At 41.0% G+C, this 16743-nt stretch overlaps 1 protein-coding gene across 5 annotated transcripts in view; it reads left to right on the top strand.

Annotated features, from left to right (window-relative positions):
- Positions 1 to 769: 769 nt before the first annotated feature.
- The window catches only part of LOC109989335 (protein shisa-6), a 70690-nt gene continuing 54716 nt past the window's right edge, over positions 770 to 16743 (top strand). For 2 of the 5 annotated variants that reach the window (XM_065964916.1, XM_065964915.1), the window contains exons 1-5: positions 775 to 1073; positions 1535 to 2460; positions 8525 to 8673; positions 15223 to 15318; positions 15730 to 15798. In XM_065964916.1, the coding sequence (XP_065820988.1) occupies positions 1901 to 2460; positions 8525 to 8673; positions 15223 to 15318; positions 15730 to 15798 (874 nt within the window). In that variant the 5' untranslated portion in view covers positions 775 to 1073; positions 1535 to 1900. Of the gene's footprint in view, positions 1074 to 1534; positions 2461 to 8524; positions 8674 to 15222; positions 15319 to 15729; positions 15799 to 16743 lie in introns of all 5 variants that reach the window. The other 3 variants (XM_065964913.1, XM_065964912.1, XM_065964914.1) reach the window with 3 other exon arrangements.

The raw sequence follows: 16743 nt of genomic DNA, 5'->3' as shown, positions 1-16743 counted from the left end.
TGTGGCTCCTGACTTTGGCACGTGCAGAGCGCTCTGTGCACCCTGAAAAAACCCTCAAACATGCTAGCGTTTCAGTCCGGATTGCGTGAGGCGTCCCAGATGTGGCCTTGATTTTTGTTTACTTCACAAGATAAAATGATTGTTTTTGGGGCAGATGGGTCCCAAAAACCTTCGTCCATATCGGGCTATAACTTTACTTATAACGTGTAGTCTGACCTCGAGATGAGAGTTGAGCACTAATTCTGAATTTGGAAAAAGTCTCTGGCATTTTACAGTATGAGCATTTAGTCACAATACAACATCAATTCAGTTCTCAATTCTAAATAAAAAACCTCTCGAAAAAAGCCAAAACTCTGTTAGACTTTTGCCAAAGTCAAAGTTTAAAATGAAGCTTTAAGAAGGAAAAACTGGAGGGAGAGATTCATGGAGAATAAGTCAGAATTGTTATAAAATCAAATACTTTTTCTAGGCTTACATTCAGAACATTTATAGCCGTTTAAAAGATAATAGTATAAGCTTTAACTCAAAGTCAAACTAGACATGTTCACCTACTCTGCCATGGCTCCTGATGTATTATTCTGAATTAAACCAGCACGGCCACACACACACACACACACACACTCACACACACACACACACACACACACTCACACTCCACACACCCAGAGGACGTGATTGGTGACTTGTGAGTGGATGCAGCTTGTGTGAGCACTGATGCGTGAATGTCCAGCAGCAGTGCCGCGTGCAGACAACTTCTAATACACTTATCTTCCTTTTTTCTTTTTTCTTTTTTCTTTTCTTTTTTTTTTACACCTCGACGACTTATCGAGTGAAGCCCGGAGGCACGTGACCGAAACAAGCCGATTGATAATTAACTGAGGTACCTGAATGTGTGACTTGGAAGGAAGGGAGGGAGCAGGGAGAGAGCGAGAGAGAGAGAGAGAGAGAGAGAGGGAGAGGGATGGAGGCGGGCCGGAGAGAGGAGAGGGGAGGTCTCGCCTCTTGTCTTGCTGAGGCTCTTTGAATCAGTGGCACTGGCTGAGACAACCCGGTTACCGGCCGCAGTTCCTCCGGTAAGTCCTCTTCCTCTTCTCCTTCTTTTCACTTAGATTTTTTTTTCATTTCTAAAGGTTAACGCTCGATTCAGGAAATCTAGATAAAAAGTAAGTTTACGCGTACAATAAAGGCAAAAGATCCAGGAAAACGCCCCAAAGCTGCGAGGTTTTTTTTCGTTATGGACTTCAAGGACATAGTTTTTTATACTTAAATAACGTATTTTCATGTGGTATTGGAACAGAAACAGATCTCAAACATGTACTTTCTTGGACGCTGACGCGCTCCAAACATCCAAATGGAAACTTGGGCGCTGTCCATGGTGCTGAAAGTGTCCTTCGCAGTTACTGCCATTTATCGATCCGAACTCTCATTTCTATAATCTCTCATTGTCGATTTAGTTTCTCATGGTTACTTTTCCTATCTTAAAGTCTTATTTTATCAACTAAATCCATCTATGCGTGCCTTTTGTTCCCCACAGTTTAAGTACGAGCTTCGAGTCAGATCAGCTGCCGATGGTAAAGAACAGAAAGATTCCCCTACAGGACTTTGGGTCCTTTTCACGTCTCTGCGACCGAAATCCTAGAGAACTTTCGTTCAGAGCGAACTTTTATAAGAAGAAAAATAATTTGTACTGGATGACAGCGAAGTCAGAGGATGCTTTCTGTGTCTGTGGAGCTCGAAGTCTTCCAGTCAAAGTCCGTCTTGGCGCGTAAAGGAGTAACTGCGATGAAGAAACTACAAGCCAGAAGCTCCACTCGGTAAGAAGTGGACAGAGTGAGAGTCAGAGAGGAAGAGGTTGAGAGAGAGAGTGGAGGCCAAAGAACAAACACCAGCGCGTCCTCAAATGATGGGGATAAAGCTCCTTCTGCTGCTTTTGATTTACTTAGACCCGCTGAATGTCCTGTGCTCCGCCACCAACAACAAGAAGAGCAAAACTCCGCCGCGGAGAAACACAAAGGTGAAGGAGGTCAACGGCAGCACCACCGCGCTCCCGCTGGCTGCCGCCGTCCCGGGGAGAATCACGCAGGTCCAGGCTCCCTCGGTGCAGCACGACACCTGCCTGGGCCACTACGACGTGAGCGGCCAGTACGACAAGGAGTTCGTGTGCAACAACACCGACCACCGCTTCTGCTGCGGCAGCTGCTTCCTCCGCTTCTGCTGCGCGGACCGCGGGAAGCGGCTGGAGCAGAAGAGCTGCACCAACTACAACACCCCGGACTGGATCAAAACCCAGCCCCCATCACCTGCGCCCACGGGTGACACGTACGACCCGGAGCTCGACCCGACCAACACCACGGTGTACATCACATGCGCTGTCATCGCGCTCATCATCGCCATTGGGATTTGTGTTAAAGTTGCCTATGACAAAGCCACCAAGCCGCCGCAGGAGATGAACGTGCACAGGTGAGTTTGTCCTTTTTATTCCACTTCATTCCAATTGTCTTAACAAAACTTGTGTAAATCTGTCAGTCTCCTTTAAAATGACTGACATCATGCCCCTAACTGCCTGAAAGTGTGTGAAACCCTAAACAAGGACCCTTAATATGGGAATTTTAATTTGACCAAGTATCTCCTAATGGAGGATCAATATAGTATATCTGAGTGTATCTTATCAGTAAACATGAAAGAATACCATCATATTAAACCTCAAACTGAATATATTGTGTGGAGTTTTAATGGGCAAATGGACCAAGTCACAAATCATAGCAACAAGCAAGTGTGACGTATTACAGAAAAAGTAGTCCTCTGTATCTGCAGGTAGCACAGGTGATTGTATTAGGGCCATATGCTGAAAACGTTCATGAATGTGAACAAAACGCACAATTTCACACCATGAAAGTACACAGTGTCCTAACTGGGCCAAATGGATCGGTGGACGGTGAATTGTTGAATTTGTATTTTTGCTCGCAGAAATAGGAATGTTTTTTTCACAGACTATTTAAAGACGTAATTCAAACATATACAGTATGTTGAGAGCAGAGTTCACTGGTAAATCTTGTCTGGAGATTCGTCACCCATTCAAACACATGGTAACATAGATTTTCTAGTTGCATCCTATATAATTTGGGTATATGAATTGCAGAGCAGTGCATCACATTCACCGATGAAAAAATGAACGAGACAAGTTGGACTCGAGCTCGCAACTTCTTATTTCTTCTTCTGGGGGGAATGTTTGAAACTGCTCTCTCTACAGGTTCAGGTTACTTTATTTGTACCCATAGGTACATTGTGTGGCAGGGAGACTCATATACACTTAATAAAGCACAGACAATACATAAAACATACAAGGTGAAAATGCTTGGTACATGGGTGCGCAGATTCCAATCGCACATTACAGTTGCCATTGGACCGATCTGAACCTTCTTGTTAAAATCACAGGTCCATAAAGATTTTATGATTTTCTTGTGAAGGTTAAATGCTTTTAAATTACATCTTTGCAGTGACACGATTTCTCCAACCACGGCGAAACGATTTAAGAGAAACGCCTCCAACAATGATCATGTCCGTCCACCTTGTAACCCTAAAAGGACCAAATTATGAAAGTTGGGATTTGTAACCTTGTTAAAGCTGGTTGGAAAATGGTTATGAAGAGGTTTTTGGAAGAACTTCACCTCGTTGTCAACCAATTTTCAACGCTGAAGTCATGATTGGTGCTCACTGGGATATTTTGAAAGATTGGGCCTATGACAAAGCTGTATTTGGGAGTAAGAATGGTTGGATTATCTCTTCAGTTTTATGTTCTTTTGAGCTCTAAATGAAAGAGTTGCTATGGAAATATGGGCTGCAATAACGTTAGTCCTTTCTTCCTTTAATTGAAAATCAATCCTATGGACATGAGTTACCGACTCACTATCATGACTTCACTACAGTTCATGACCTTTAGCACATGTCATTATTCTCCTCTCCAGAGCTTTCCTGTCAAAAATGTCAACACTGTATACCTTTCTATGCGTCACAAAACCCCATTCTGTGTCAGTCCCAGTGGAGAGGGTGGGGGTTTGGTATGTTGGTCCCCAGAGGGATCCAGTAAATGCCACTGGAAGCCGTAATGAGTGATCGTCCTGATATGAGTGTTTGCTTCCACATTGACAATATTATTAACTCCTCTGGGCACCGTTAGTGGTCAGTGAATTGCTCAATGAGCGTGAGAGAAGCATAAAAAAGACATCCCAATGGCTTTTTCAGTCATCAGCTGAAAAAAAACCGGCAGTATGCAACATTTTTCCGCCCATCATAAGAAAACAAAAGACGTACTAAATGTTAGCTATTATCTGTAGTTTCTTGTTCCTTCTACACTTGTGTCCTGAAACAAACCTCCCAGAAAGCCCTTTGAGTTATCAATCTGAGTCCTCCTCTGCAGATTTACGCTTTTTTACGACTTTTGGAGATAGCTGGTGTCTTTATTGGATCCATTACAGTATGCTTTACAGTACACTAAAATGGTCCCATTACAGTGACATAAGCTGAAGAGTATACATCAAAAGGCTTTGCTTTTAAATTCTACATTTTCTTAAAATCGTTTTTTTTTTTTTTTACAGAAGAGGGGGGAGAAAACTAAATGAATCAACCTTATAGCTGTTAAAAAAACTGAGTTGGGTTTTAATGTGGTCTCGTTTCAGTGTATTCTTAATTCCATGGTAGTACAGTATGTGAAAAAATGTTTTCCAGCCAAGCACCGCCCACTTAAACCAATCAGAGGAGGCAGCAGCTGATTGAGAGAATGTGTTTTAGTGAATGAATGCTGTAATGAGAGCTGAATTGAATCTATTGTTAATTGTTAGTTAGTCATGGGAACAGCTAATTATTGAAGATTCACAAAAAAAAATGAACCTAAAAAAGAATACTGTGTTTAGGACAATTTTGGCGATGGTGATTTTTGTGATTGACCCTATGGTCGAGCACCTTCTTTTCCCTCCATGGTGTCTCATTCAGATACTAAAGGTAGCTAATGTTTTGAAGTTGTTTTAAGGACTATTTCTGCCTTTCTTACAGAATGATTAAGTTTTTTTTATAGTAAACTGTTAGTGCCAGTTCAAGGTACCTTTAGCGTCTTTTTTAAAGAACATAGGACAACTGTTTTCAGACCTCCTTTACATCTTGATTAAAGTGTATAGATACTTCACATAGGGTACCATTTTGCATCTGTTCAAGGTTCCAATGAAGCATCTTTTGACGTCTGTTTGTCTTCTTTTCAAGGTGAGGACTGTTTGTAGGTACCCTTCAGCGTCTGTTTCAAAGATTGCGTCTTTTAGAGTCTGTTTAAAGAAACCTTTGACAAATATATCAAAGGCTTTGGTCTTCCATTGGAATAGGTGGTTGAGTCTGTTGCTAAGCACTATATTGCATTTACCTTTTAGCGTCTGTTTTAGAGTTCCCATTTGGAACCTTTTAAGGTATGTTCCATTCTTTTAAACTTGAGGTAAACACTTCTTCTTGATACCCTTCAGCAATTGGTTCACCACCTGTTCCTTCCTTTTTAGTCGTGTAGTCTGGTCTCCAACAAGGTACCCTTTACGTATATAGAAGTCTGTTTTCTTTAAATTAAAAGTTATATAGGTTTGATTCTGTAGCATTTGTAAGAATAAAGGGTTAAAAAGAGTTTAAATATGGAGTTAAGTCTCAATTAAAATGCACGTTTTCCACCCGTTGGTGAAACATGAACTCATATTGAGTTAGTCATTGCTTTTACCCAGGAGTCACTTGAGTCACCTAAAATTACCAGAAGACTAAAGGCGGAGGAGGACGTCTGGCATTAACTTTAAGATATGAAGATAATTGTGCATTGTTATGTCCTGGTCATAAAACTCTGGCACCTGCTGCTTTGAAAATGTCGAGGCAGATTACTCAGCTTCAGACCAAACACTTTGACATGTTCTTGTTAAAACAGTTTCTAAAACTTCCAGCCCTGACAACAACACAAAGAAGCTCCTTGAGCAGATCAGATTAAATGTAAGCTCCACTGATGTGTCTTTTAAATAATTATTTTTTTGGCACAGTCAGCTTTTTAATATCCATATGGACTCATGAGACTTCGTAATACTGTATTTGAAACAACAAAAGCTCATGATGCAGCACTTTTTTTTTATCTATGCCCTGACAATTGAAAACAGGGGACATTTTTTGTGTGGTTTTATTCTGCAGTATTGTCCTATCCATGGGGCATACATTCAAGTGTTCAAGGCCATCAATATAAGCGGTAGCCACTCGAGTTTAGAGCGAGGTTGATTAAAAGAGGAGAAATGGTTTGCTGGGTGAGTAAAAAGATGTTTTTCCTTTATATGATTTTTCTTTATTTTGGCATATGTAGCTGTCATAATGATGTCTGCTGAAATAGACCTCAGAGGCTGGCAGCAGACATTCACACTGACAAGCCATGACCAAAAAGGAGTAGTGGAACATGGGATTAGCTTTTTATTTGGCAAGGGTCTGCTCCACCTCAAATGATCTGAGCGTCTCTCTAAATTTCTGGTGCTTCTTTAATGTAATTTAGACTCCTACCTCTGCGGCTGAGGGGGGAGGACTGTGAGCAGAATACTGAGCTGTTGGCAGACCTTTGCTGTTTGGTCTGTGACCTTCACCGAAACAGAAGAAATGTGGAGTGAGAGCTGAAGCCAGTGGTTTGAACAGGCTGTATTGATCAACTTCTGCAGAGCAAACCAATTTATGCCGGCTAGGTGGTAAGGATAATGCTTTGTTTTCCAATCTCAGAGCCGAGAGGCTGACTGAAAAAGGCAAGGCGCCTGTGTATTTGTAAAAACAATGGAAGAATAACAGAAAGTTAAAGTCAAAGTATATAAAGAAACTCTGCTCTTGGCTTATATAGCCAATTTTAGTTTAGTTCAGAAATACTGGCATTAGAAATTATGTTAACAATAAAAAAATGAAAAAGGAAAATTGCAGCACAGCAATACTAATAATGTGTTCTGGGTCATGAATGTCATAGTTTGTCAACTTTAAAGAGATAAAAGCATTGACAGTTTAGGTTTTGTTCTTTTTTTCAGCCATGTAAAACTATGGCCTTATCTTTAGGGAGTGGCTGTGGCTCAGTTGGTAGAGTCAGTCATCTCTCAACTGGAAGGTTGAGGGTTCGATCCCCAGATCCTGCAGCAACATTTCCAATGTGTCCTTGGGCAAGTTATCAGTTATACAGATGTAAAAACAAACACCTTGGAACCCTCAGTTTCTATGGTATATTCCTGCATCTCCATAAATCTGTTTAATTTAGGCATTCCCCAAGGGTCCATTCTCGTCCCATTGTTTCTTTCAGACAACGTGCTCCCCCTCAGTAGCTTTCAACAGAACCCTCTTTTATTTTATTGTGCATTGATTTTCAAGTCTTGCTGCTTCCTTTAAAGGCCATTATTTAGTTTTGTGTCAGAACATATTACTAACACTATGTTGACTAGGTAAAAGTGAGTGCACTTCAGATCAGTGAATTGGGCTTTGCTGCTTATTCTTAACGCTTAGCTTTTGACAAAGGGTGACGAGATCTTTGCATTATTAGTAACTCCAGACTTAGAAACACTCTACCTGCGATCTTGAAACACTGTCTTATGAGAATGCACTTGTCAATATTTAATATTTCCCTTTCTTATAACCATGCACTATTAACATTATTCTTTAATACTCGTCTTAAATTTATCTTTTACTTTTAGACACTTCTGTGCTTTAAAAAGCAGTTTGTGACAGTTTTTTTTTCTCCATACATTGTGATGACAATAAATACAATTATCTCAGTATGCAGAATTTAAACAATTAAAAGTCAAATCTTTCTTCCTTTGCGTCCACTTTCTTGGTCAAACATTATTCTTCCCCCTTAAAATACATGTTAAAAGTTGGGACTGTTTCATAAACTACTTCAACTACAGCAGCCAACTAGGACAATTTCAAACCAGGTCGCCTCCGTCTCTGGAAAAAAAGAAAACGGCTAAAGTGTGCTTATCCTGGAAGGGAAATGCTATTAATATACAGTATATCTCTCAAAGTCACTGAGTTATAGAAAAGAGGACTGTGCGGCTGCTTTAGGTTGACATTGACACACTTACATTGCCGTTTCCTACACTGTACGGCGGTGCAGTGATGTTTCTCCATCGCACAGACAGACTTTTCGCCTTCAAAAAGTAGGAAAATCTGTGAAATATGGCTTTTATTTGCCGGTTTAAAGCAGGGCATTAACGTAACTCATAATAAATGGGCCTTGTGCTGGAGTTGGACACTTAAATAGGACTCCTCTGTACCTTGTGTACCAAGCTATTGAAAATCTAACCCCCCTTGTGACTGTGGGTGTAATTAGGATTTCCTCTCTGCATTGCTCCCAACCTCTTTGATTCAAATTGGAGCCGAAGCTAAATAAATTAGAAGGACCTTTAGGGGGATTGTGAATTGGAAAAGAAAAAGAGGAAAATGTTGGTAATTGGAAAACATTTAAGTTCAAACATTTTTTTGTACTTGTGTTATTTCTTTCCAGAGCCCTGGCAGACATCCTGAGGCAACAAGGTCCCGTTCCAATATCTCAGTATGAACATGAAAACATTGCAGCGATTGATGGGTCGCCCAAAGACGAGACGCCGGTCAGAACCTTGAAGAATCATTACACACCTGTTCACTCCAACCATGGTAGGCTATATTACTCAGATTTTAAGTATAACTACAGCTCATACTTGGAAATGGAGCATGTTTGTTGGCGAAAAACCCATTTAGAAAACGGATTCTATATTGCTCACTTCCTAACCCTTCCATGACATGGGAATGGCATCCACTGACATGGATGGACAGGCTTGGAATTATAAGCTTTTCCCCTCAAGCTTTCATGAGTAGAAACATATAAGAGAACATATAGGAAATTAAATACACTTGTGCCCAGGCTGAGTCCTCGTCTCCTCGGCGCTGCAGTCCCATAAGCCTACTCAGCATTGGCTCAAAATTGAGATGCAAATTATCATCTTCTTCGTCTTCTGCAGGATAACGCGGGCTCTTTGTCCGGAGATAATTCTGTCGTGCCACGCTGTTCCTCCTACTTTTATCCATCGGTCTCCAGATCCCAGCTCCAGGGATCAGCTCGTTCACTAAGTGCCCTAGTATGGTGTCCCAGATTCAACAGCGTTATGTTTCACTCTGGTGTCACCCTGCCTCCACCCTTTTCTCCATCACCACCACCACTGCCGTCTGCCGTCCAACATGGAGGGATATGTCAGAGGAGAGCTGAAAACAGGCTGTTCTCATCCTCACATTTCTGCAGAAGAATAATGATTTAACTTACCAGTTTATGTGACTGGAAAGATTACTGCTGAGCCCTGAGGAGTTATTGTTCCTCTAAAGGAAAAGAGATTACGACTTTGATGATGTCCTTTATGATCTTCTCTTTGTTGTATTTTTGCATTATTGCGACGATCAACATTGTCACATAACTAATGCCCCCCTGTTCTACTCTGTATAAATAACTGGATGCTGATACTTTAGAAACCTGGAGAATAGAGAGGAAATTGTAATCTTTTTGGGGTCACATTGGATGTGCAAGATCTGAAAATGTACCTTTCAACTACTTACTAAAAGGCCATTGTTAAAATAATATCTCTCATATGGACCACTTATTCTTGTCTCCTTGGTGAAAGTCCTTCGTTGGTTCGATCAGATCATCCATCCCATTGACTGGGACAGGGTGTTCCTGTATCCTTCCGTTGTACAAAAGTGAAGCAAAAATACCCCTGCAATGACCGTTGACATAATGCGCTGGTGACGTACTTTGACAAAAGCGGTATGGCTATTGGAAGAGCGGAAATGAAGTCCTTCCACTTACCAAAACAGGCATTCACAGATAGGTGTGTACAGTCCACAGCAGAAGAAATTCTGGCGTCAGTTTGGAGCAGATATTTCCTATCGCCTTCCGTCCACGACTCTGCTTATCCGGTTGAGAATGCTGCAGAATCTGCATTTGTCAACAAGCCTTGCAATCATGATGGTACATCCGCTCTCTGTTTGCATAAACCAGCTAATTAAAACAGAACTACTCAGAAAGAAAGAAAACACTTGGACCTATATCAGCATTAAATAACTAACTACCATGACAGATTCCAGGTTCTGCAAAAACATTTTAGACGTGCATTTTAACTCTATAGTTCAACCCATGTCCTCTGCTGAAAAGGAGGTGGGTTTATGACCTATACTGCAGCCAGTTAGTAGGGGGCGGGGGATCTAAGTATTTTGGCTTCAGTCCCAGGCGGCTGCTTCTCCGTCCATATTAATATATAGTCTGGTCTACCCCATCCTCATTCCTTTCTGTATGTGTTGCTCTTTTTTTTAAAAAAGCCTTGACTTTCAAATTGCTTTAATCATACAGACTCAAATGTAAAGTATTCCTGGAACAAAAGCTAAAGGTCATGCTGACTGAAAAAAGTGAAAGCCACAAACGGGAAATGGGCCACTGCCCCCAAAAACAGAGAACCAAGCCAAAACAATATGTGCTAAATTAAATGCAAGGTCTTGGCTGTAGCCTTATCTTAGAGAAAATCTGAGTCTAAGAGAATATTGGAGTGTGAGCAGGATTTTGAGGGTAAGCATAACAAAATATGATCATCAATCACTTCATTGCAATCTGAAATCGAATGTCCAATTGAATGAAGGGAGAAAATCCAACTAGTGAGTCACTGAGCCAGAATTCTTTTTTTTTTTTCAAAGACTACTTTGCAGAGTGCATTCTGCTTGCTATTGGGAAAAACGAGGGCAAACACAGAGGGGAGCAGCTCAATTTCATCCCAAGGTGAGCTGGTTGGTTAATCCGGCTCTGAGCCCCACTTAAAGGAACTTTAACTTCCTCCAGAGAAAACACATGAAACACTATACCGACCAATCTATACAGCTGACACTCTAAGCAGTGAGAGCAAAGCAGTAACATCTAAAACACAACCTAATAACTTCCATCAGGTTTTAGTCCTTACTTCTAATTATTTGCCTAAGACCTTCTTAGAAGTCAATTATTGTACAAAAATGGAACTGAAAACCAACTATTGTATGCACACTATTCTTAAAGCTCCCAGTGCAAAAACAGTTTTTTGTTTCATTTCTTTACTTGGTATTGGCATGATTTGTGTTTTTTTTCTCTCTACTTGCCTATCGTTCGGTAGCTGTAGCATTTGAATCAGAAGCGGCAAAATGCCAGAAACGTGAAATGTGAGCAATGGCACGACCAAAAAGGCATTTTTTATTCAGACTCATTACGAAGCATTTTAGAAAATTATAAATAATTTTTTTTACAAATGTAACCGTCAAAGCTTATTAAGGTTTGGCTGGTGCCAATTACTGAACACATTGCACATTGTAGGCCACGGTGCGTCTGTTTGTCAGTGCAAACACGGAGTAATGATTATCCCTCCGTGTGATTCACAAAGCCACACATTGTTATTTTGTTCTTGATGTGATACCGCCCACAGAAAAGATGTCTTCATTGTCCAACCTGTGTCATATCAGCCTCCCATCGGGTGCTGGGCAAGGAGTAACAGGACGTCACATTGCAGGGGTGAATGCTTTTGAATGAAGATTAAAAGAGGAGGGTGTCCAAGCTGGGATGGAGGCACTCTACAGAAGACGTGACTCACATTTTTATGACAAATCTATGACAAAGCAGAGACTCATTTTTAAGTGTAGACATGGTCAAAAAGCATCAAATCTAAAATGTAACTTGTGGATGTTATGTACTTATAACTCAAGCTGTTTGGTGTGGTTTTAAAATGTTTCATTTACTTTGCTTTGCTTTAAACATACACCACCTGTGTGCATATGCATCTGTAATGAGGCTTGCCATTGTCATTTCTAAAAATATTCTTGAAGCGTGTTCAGAGAAAGCAGCACATACAAAGTTGACATGAATAAATTCGGTTGTCACGTTGAGCAAAAGATTATTTTTTGCTTGTCTCGTCTTGTCTTGCTGACAGATTTAACAAAGCATAGGGCAGAGCTAGCCTCTAGGGAATTGTATCACCTCTATGTCCCAGAGTTCAGCTGCATTCCCTTATTTTGTGCTGTAAAGTTGGTTCGATGCTGTGAAAATATAGGTGACAAATGTCTCTTACACTCCGCACACAGACATTGCATTCATCTCTGTAGGACACTCACAGCTACCAGATGCGATTTGAGACATAAAAACCTGCAGAGGGAGTCTATAAAATGGGAATGGACCAACTTTTGGTTGGTATTTTAAAAGCGTGACGTCATGTTGCTGATGCTGATGAGTCGGGATGTGTCAGTCTGCCTGAAGAATCACACAAAGAGACTGTTTATGTTCATATTTATCAAACTGAAAACTGTTCTAACCATATGCACTCATTTAATTGCTGACATCATTTTACTTGACAGAGAATTTAGACAAACAGTATGTGGACACTGGGATATTATTGTAAAAGATGTCATTCTAAAATTGAGGGCATTCGTCTGCTGTTATAACATCTGTCTGAGGTGTCTCCTGGGGTTCGATCCCCAGCTCACGCAGCCACATGTCTGATGTGTCCTTGGGCGAGATACTTAACCCCAAGCTGCTCCCGCTTCTTTGTTGGCGGCATATGAATGTGTATGAATGGGATTAATTACTTCTGATGGTCACTTTATATATTACCCATCAGTGTGTGAATAGAGGTGTGACCTGCGGTGTTAAAGCGCTTTAAGTAGTCATAAGACTAGAAAAGCGCTATACAAGTCCATTTTCCATATATCGAAACAAAACATTGTTGCAAGTGTGGATTTTTGAGCTGAGGATTATTAATTGAGTTTTCATAAATTGGTTCCAGCTAAAAAAAATCCAAATGGTGCATCCCTTTTTGGGAAAAATAATAATAAAATGAACCCAATTGAATATGCATTTAATATTCTATGAAATAATGGAAGGACTAGGCAATACAGAAGGCATTCTAACAAGGAAATGCAAATAGGAGTCATAGACACAGCCGCACACATCTAGATTAAGGAGTTTCAACTTGAGTGAAAAATGTGCCCGTATCCCCAGACTTTATGAATCTACTTAATGAACCAGAAAAGACGTAAAGAAAAATGAAAGAAATATCAGAGAGAAACAGAGTTTCTGTTGAGTCTCGAGTTCAGTCAGGGGCCAAAAACACACAAACACACTCCCACAGACACAGTTGGTGAGACTGGTGCCAATTAAGTTAAGCAGCCATTGCACTGGACCAACTGTCATTGACATTTGGTTCAGAGATTACATTCGACAGACATATAATCCAGTAGACAATCAATGCACATGAAACAAGAAAATAATTTGCTTCCTGCTTGCATTCAGAGGTGCTGGTGAGTGGTATGTATGTATGAGCAAACAAACAAGCTGAAGGAAGCGCCCCCCCCCCCCCCCCCCCCCCCCTTGTCACTGTGACCACAGAGCTAACAACAACAAAACCAGAGGGACTCTGACTGCACCCTCTCTTTTGTAGGAAGTCATTACTGCACTGTATTAATTAAGATGACTTTGATATCTGAGGTATTGGTGTTAGAAATGTTGCATATTATACTTTGAACCAACAGTGATGGTTTATTAAAGTTCCTGGTAGTACAGGCTTTAAGTAGCAAAAGGTACAAAGAAGTGTATGAATAGGTGTTTTATAGTTTAATATAGCCATTATCTGCAGAAGAATATTGTGTAAGGACTTAATACATGACCTCTTATTGACATCATCTCTTCTCCTGCATGAATGGAGAGAAGGTATTGAGTCCCTAATTTGATGACTGTTTACCTATCCCTTAAGGCCATTTCAGATATCACTTTGTACTCTGTTCACTTCTATCAGGAGATTCAAAGGGTTGTTTTTATCTGTGGAATAAAACACTTTGCCCTTCATTCATGTCAGCGTGATGAAAAGCTCTAATAAAGTGGTTATTCTCTAACAGGCACGTTAGATCCTTTTTCATTATGCAGAGAAGATAAGGCAATTTTGAGGAACTTTCCCTGAGATAATAACAGGCTATAGGCTTGTACTGCCACATGGGAACAATTTATCTCACAGTCAGCCATCTTCAGCTACCTGATTTTCAGCTCTGTGGTGCCGTCCTTGGGGCATGTGGAGGTTATGAATCATCAGCGTTTCACCCTGGGAGACATCACATAGATATACTACTGTATCATCGGCATATAGAGAACAACCATGCGCTGTTTAAAATACAAGAAACTACATTGCTTCTATTTTTTATGGTACATGCAGCCTGCTTTAACATGTCTTATATTAACAGGGATGGCCAGAGTGCTACTGTAATCAGTTAATCTTTGTCCTCTGGGTTTGATAAAAAGAAACAAATGAGCCTCGCTGCTGATGCCCAAGCGCCAAACCTTGGTGTGATGAGGAGCAGGCCTAATGGTCCCAGGTGTTTCTTCTCATTATGATAATTTGAAATGCTGTTCGAACCCAGCATCCCTGAGCCCAAAGGTCTGAGTGATGTTATTGACTTTGAAGTGGTTCCTTGGAGATTGAGGCATTTAACTGTTCAATGGTTAATGTTTAAGCAGGACGAACATACAGAAAGAGAGGGGAGGAAGAGAAGAGTGGTCTGGTAAACTGATTCTCCAGATTTTGGATTCTTTGTTATTTTCTTCCATCAAAAAAAAATCCACATCCCTTTATTTCTTTGTAAGACTTGCCTGGGATTGGTAGGTCAATTGTATTATGTTAGTAGCAGACTTCCTGTCTAGCTCCTTTGTGTTCAGGCAACTCTCTGAATTACAGCACAAGTTAAGAGCGGAGTTAACAGCAATGTGGTACAAACTGAATTACAGATTAATACACAAATGATTAAAAAGTGGCAGAGGCATCGTCTTTGGTAATTTCCAGGTCAACATCAGACCGACATGGCGGCTGCTGCTCTGTGTCTATGTACAGTAACGATATTGTGAGGCAGTGTCATGGTGTTTTAATTTTGCGAGATCTCGAGTCTTGTTACACCCTTGGCGAAATTTGCTCTGGTGTTTGTATATTGGACAAAAAATGGGCTCCTGAGTGACCGCATCTTGATGTTGTGCTGCATTTTTTGCTCCTTTAACTAGGGCAAGACCGATATGGTATTTTGGGGACGATACGATACCGATTTTAGATAGAGAGAAAGAAATCCAATAAAGATTCATGAACCATTTGGTGAGACTAGTAAATATTGATTAACCACATTTGTTTGTCTCAACAGGGCACTATGGGAAAGAAAACCTGCGCAGCGGAGGCCAGGACATGCACAACTTCATCTCCTCTGGGTTTGTGACACTCGGACGTGGCCATTTGAAAGGTACAGTCCATCCTCCTAATCTGATTCCACTTTAAAGCGAGCTCGGAATAATAATCATTTCACTCTCAGAGCTACTGCGTCATGCTGCCATTGTGTGTCTGCCAAAGACAAAAAAACTGTGACTTTAGTTTCAGCTCAGTGGAAGTTGGACATCACAATTCATAATGGCTTGAAGTGACATCTTGCAAAAGTCCACACACACACACACACACACACACACATATTATCTATGATTAAATCCTCACTTCCAATGACAAAGTCACACTCGGCAGGCGGCTGGTGTGAGTGCAGCACAGCACAGTCATCCATTTTTTACAAAGTATTGTCTTCCTCTGGAGCGTGAGTTGATCAGAAGTGTTGTCAGATGGAGAATGAGCTGTAAACAAGAGGCCTGTTGTCATGTTTTTACAGCGCAGCACTCCATAGACGAGTCGGGCCAGATGTCCTGGCAGGGTGACCTGGACATCCCCTTCTCCTACGGTACGTTTCTCTTAACATTCTGATTCCTGCCCAAGAAAAAAGCCACACGAACTGCTTTCTGCTCGCACCTGATAAGACACACACACACACACACACACACACACACACACACACACACACACACACACACACACACACACACACAAACACACTCTGACCAGTCCAGTGCACTTGGCCAACAGTCGCAAAAAGAGTGCCAGAGTTGTAATATCTTATTCATATTTCTCACTCAGTGCATTTGAAGCCAAAATATCTCCACTGGTGGTTGTTTGACAGAAGGTTGGAATGGACGCTGCTCTTTCATGTTTATTTATAGAACATCTATGGACAGGTGGCAGATGTTAAAGACCTTTTTCTGGACCTAGTTATACACATTTTCAGGTGGTGATGACTGTTGACACAAACAGTTTTGGAATATGTTTTAATCCGGCTGACTGGTAGTAACGTTGCATTGCTTTGTTCAAGTGTCAATTTCTTGTTTCTCATTTACATCTAATCCATTACTTTCTAACATAAAGAACTCTGCACACAAGTCACTCTATAGTCTGTTGCACACAGGTCACTCTATAGTCTGTTGCACACAGGTCACTCTATAGTCTGTTGCGCACAGGTCACTATAGTTTGTTGCACACAGGTCACTCTATAGTCTGTTGCACACAGGTCACTCTATAGTTTGTTGCACACAGGTCACTCTATAGTCTGTTGCACACAGGTCACTCTATAGTTTGTTGCACACAGGTCACTCTATAGTTTGTTGCACACAGGTCACTCTATAGTTTGTTGCACACAGGTCACTCTATAGTTTGTTGCACACAGGTCACTCTATAGTTTGTTGCACACAGGTCACTCTATAGTTTGTTGCACACAGGTCACTCTATAATTTGTTGCACACAGGGTACATTGCAGTTGCTGCTGTTAGTGACATAAATATCCAGCGATGGCTCT

This window comes from Labrus bergylta, chromosome 16 (genome assembly GCF_963930695.1).
Source record: "Labrus bergylta chromosome 16, fLabBer1.1, whole genome shotgun sequence".
NCBI classification, from domain to species: domain Eukaryota; kingdom Metazoa; phylum Chordata; class Actinopteri; order Labriformes; family Labridae; genus Labrus; species Labrus bergylta.
This window is presented reverse-complemented; position numbering and strand designations above follow the sequence as displayed.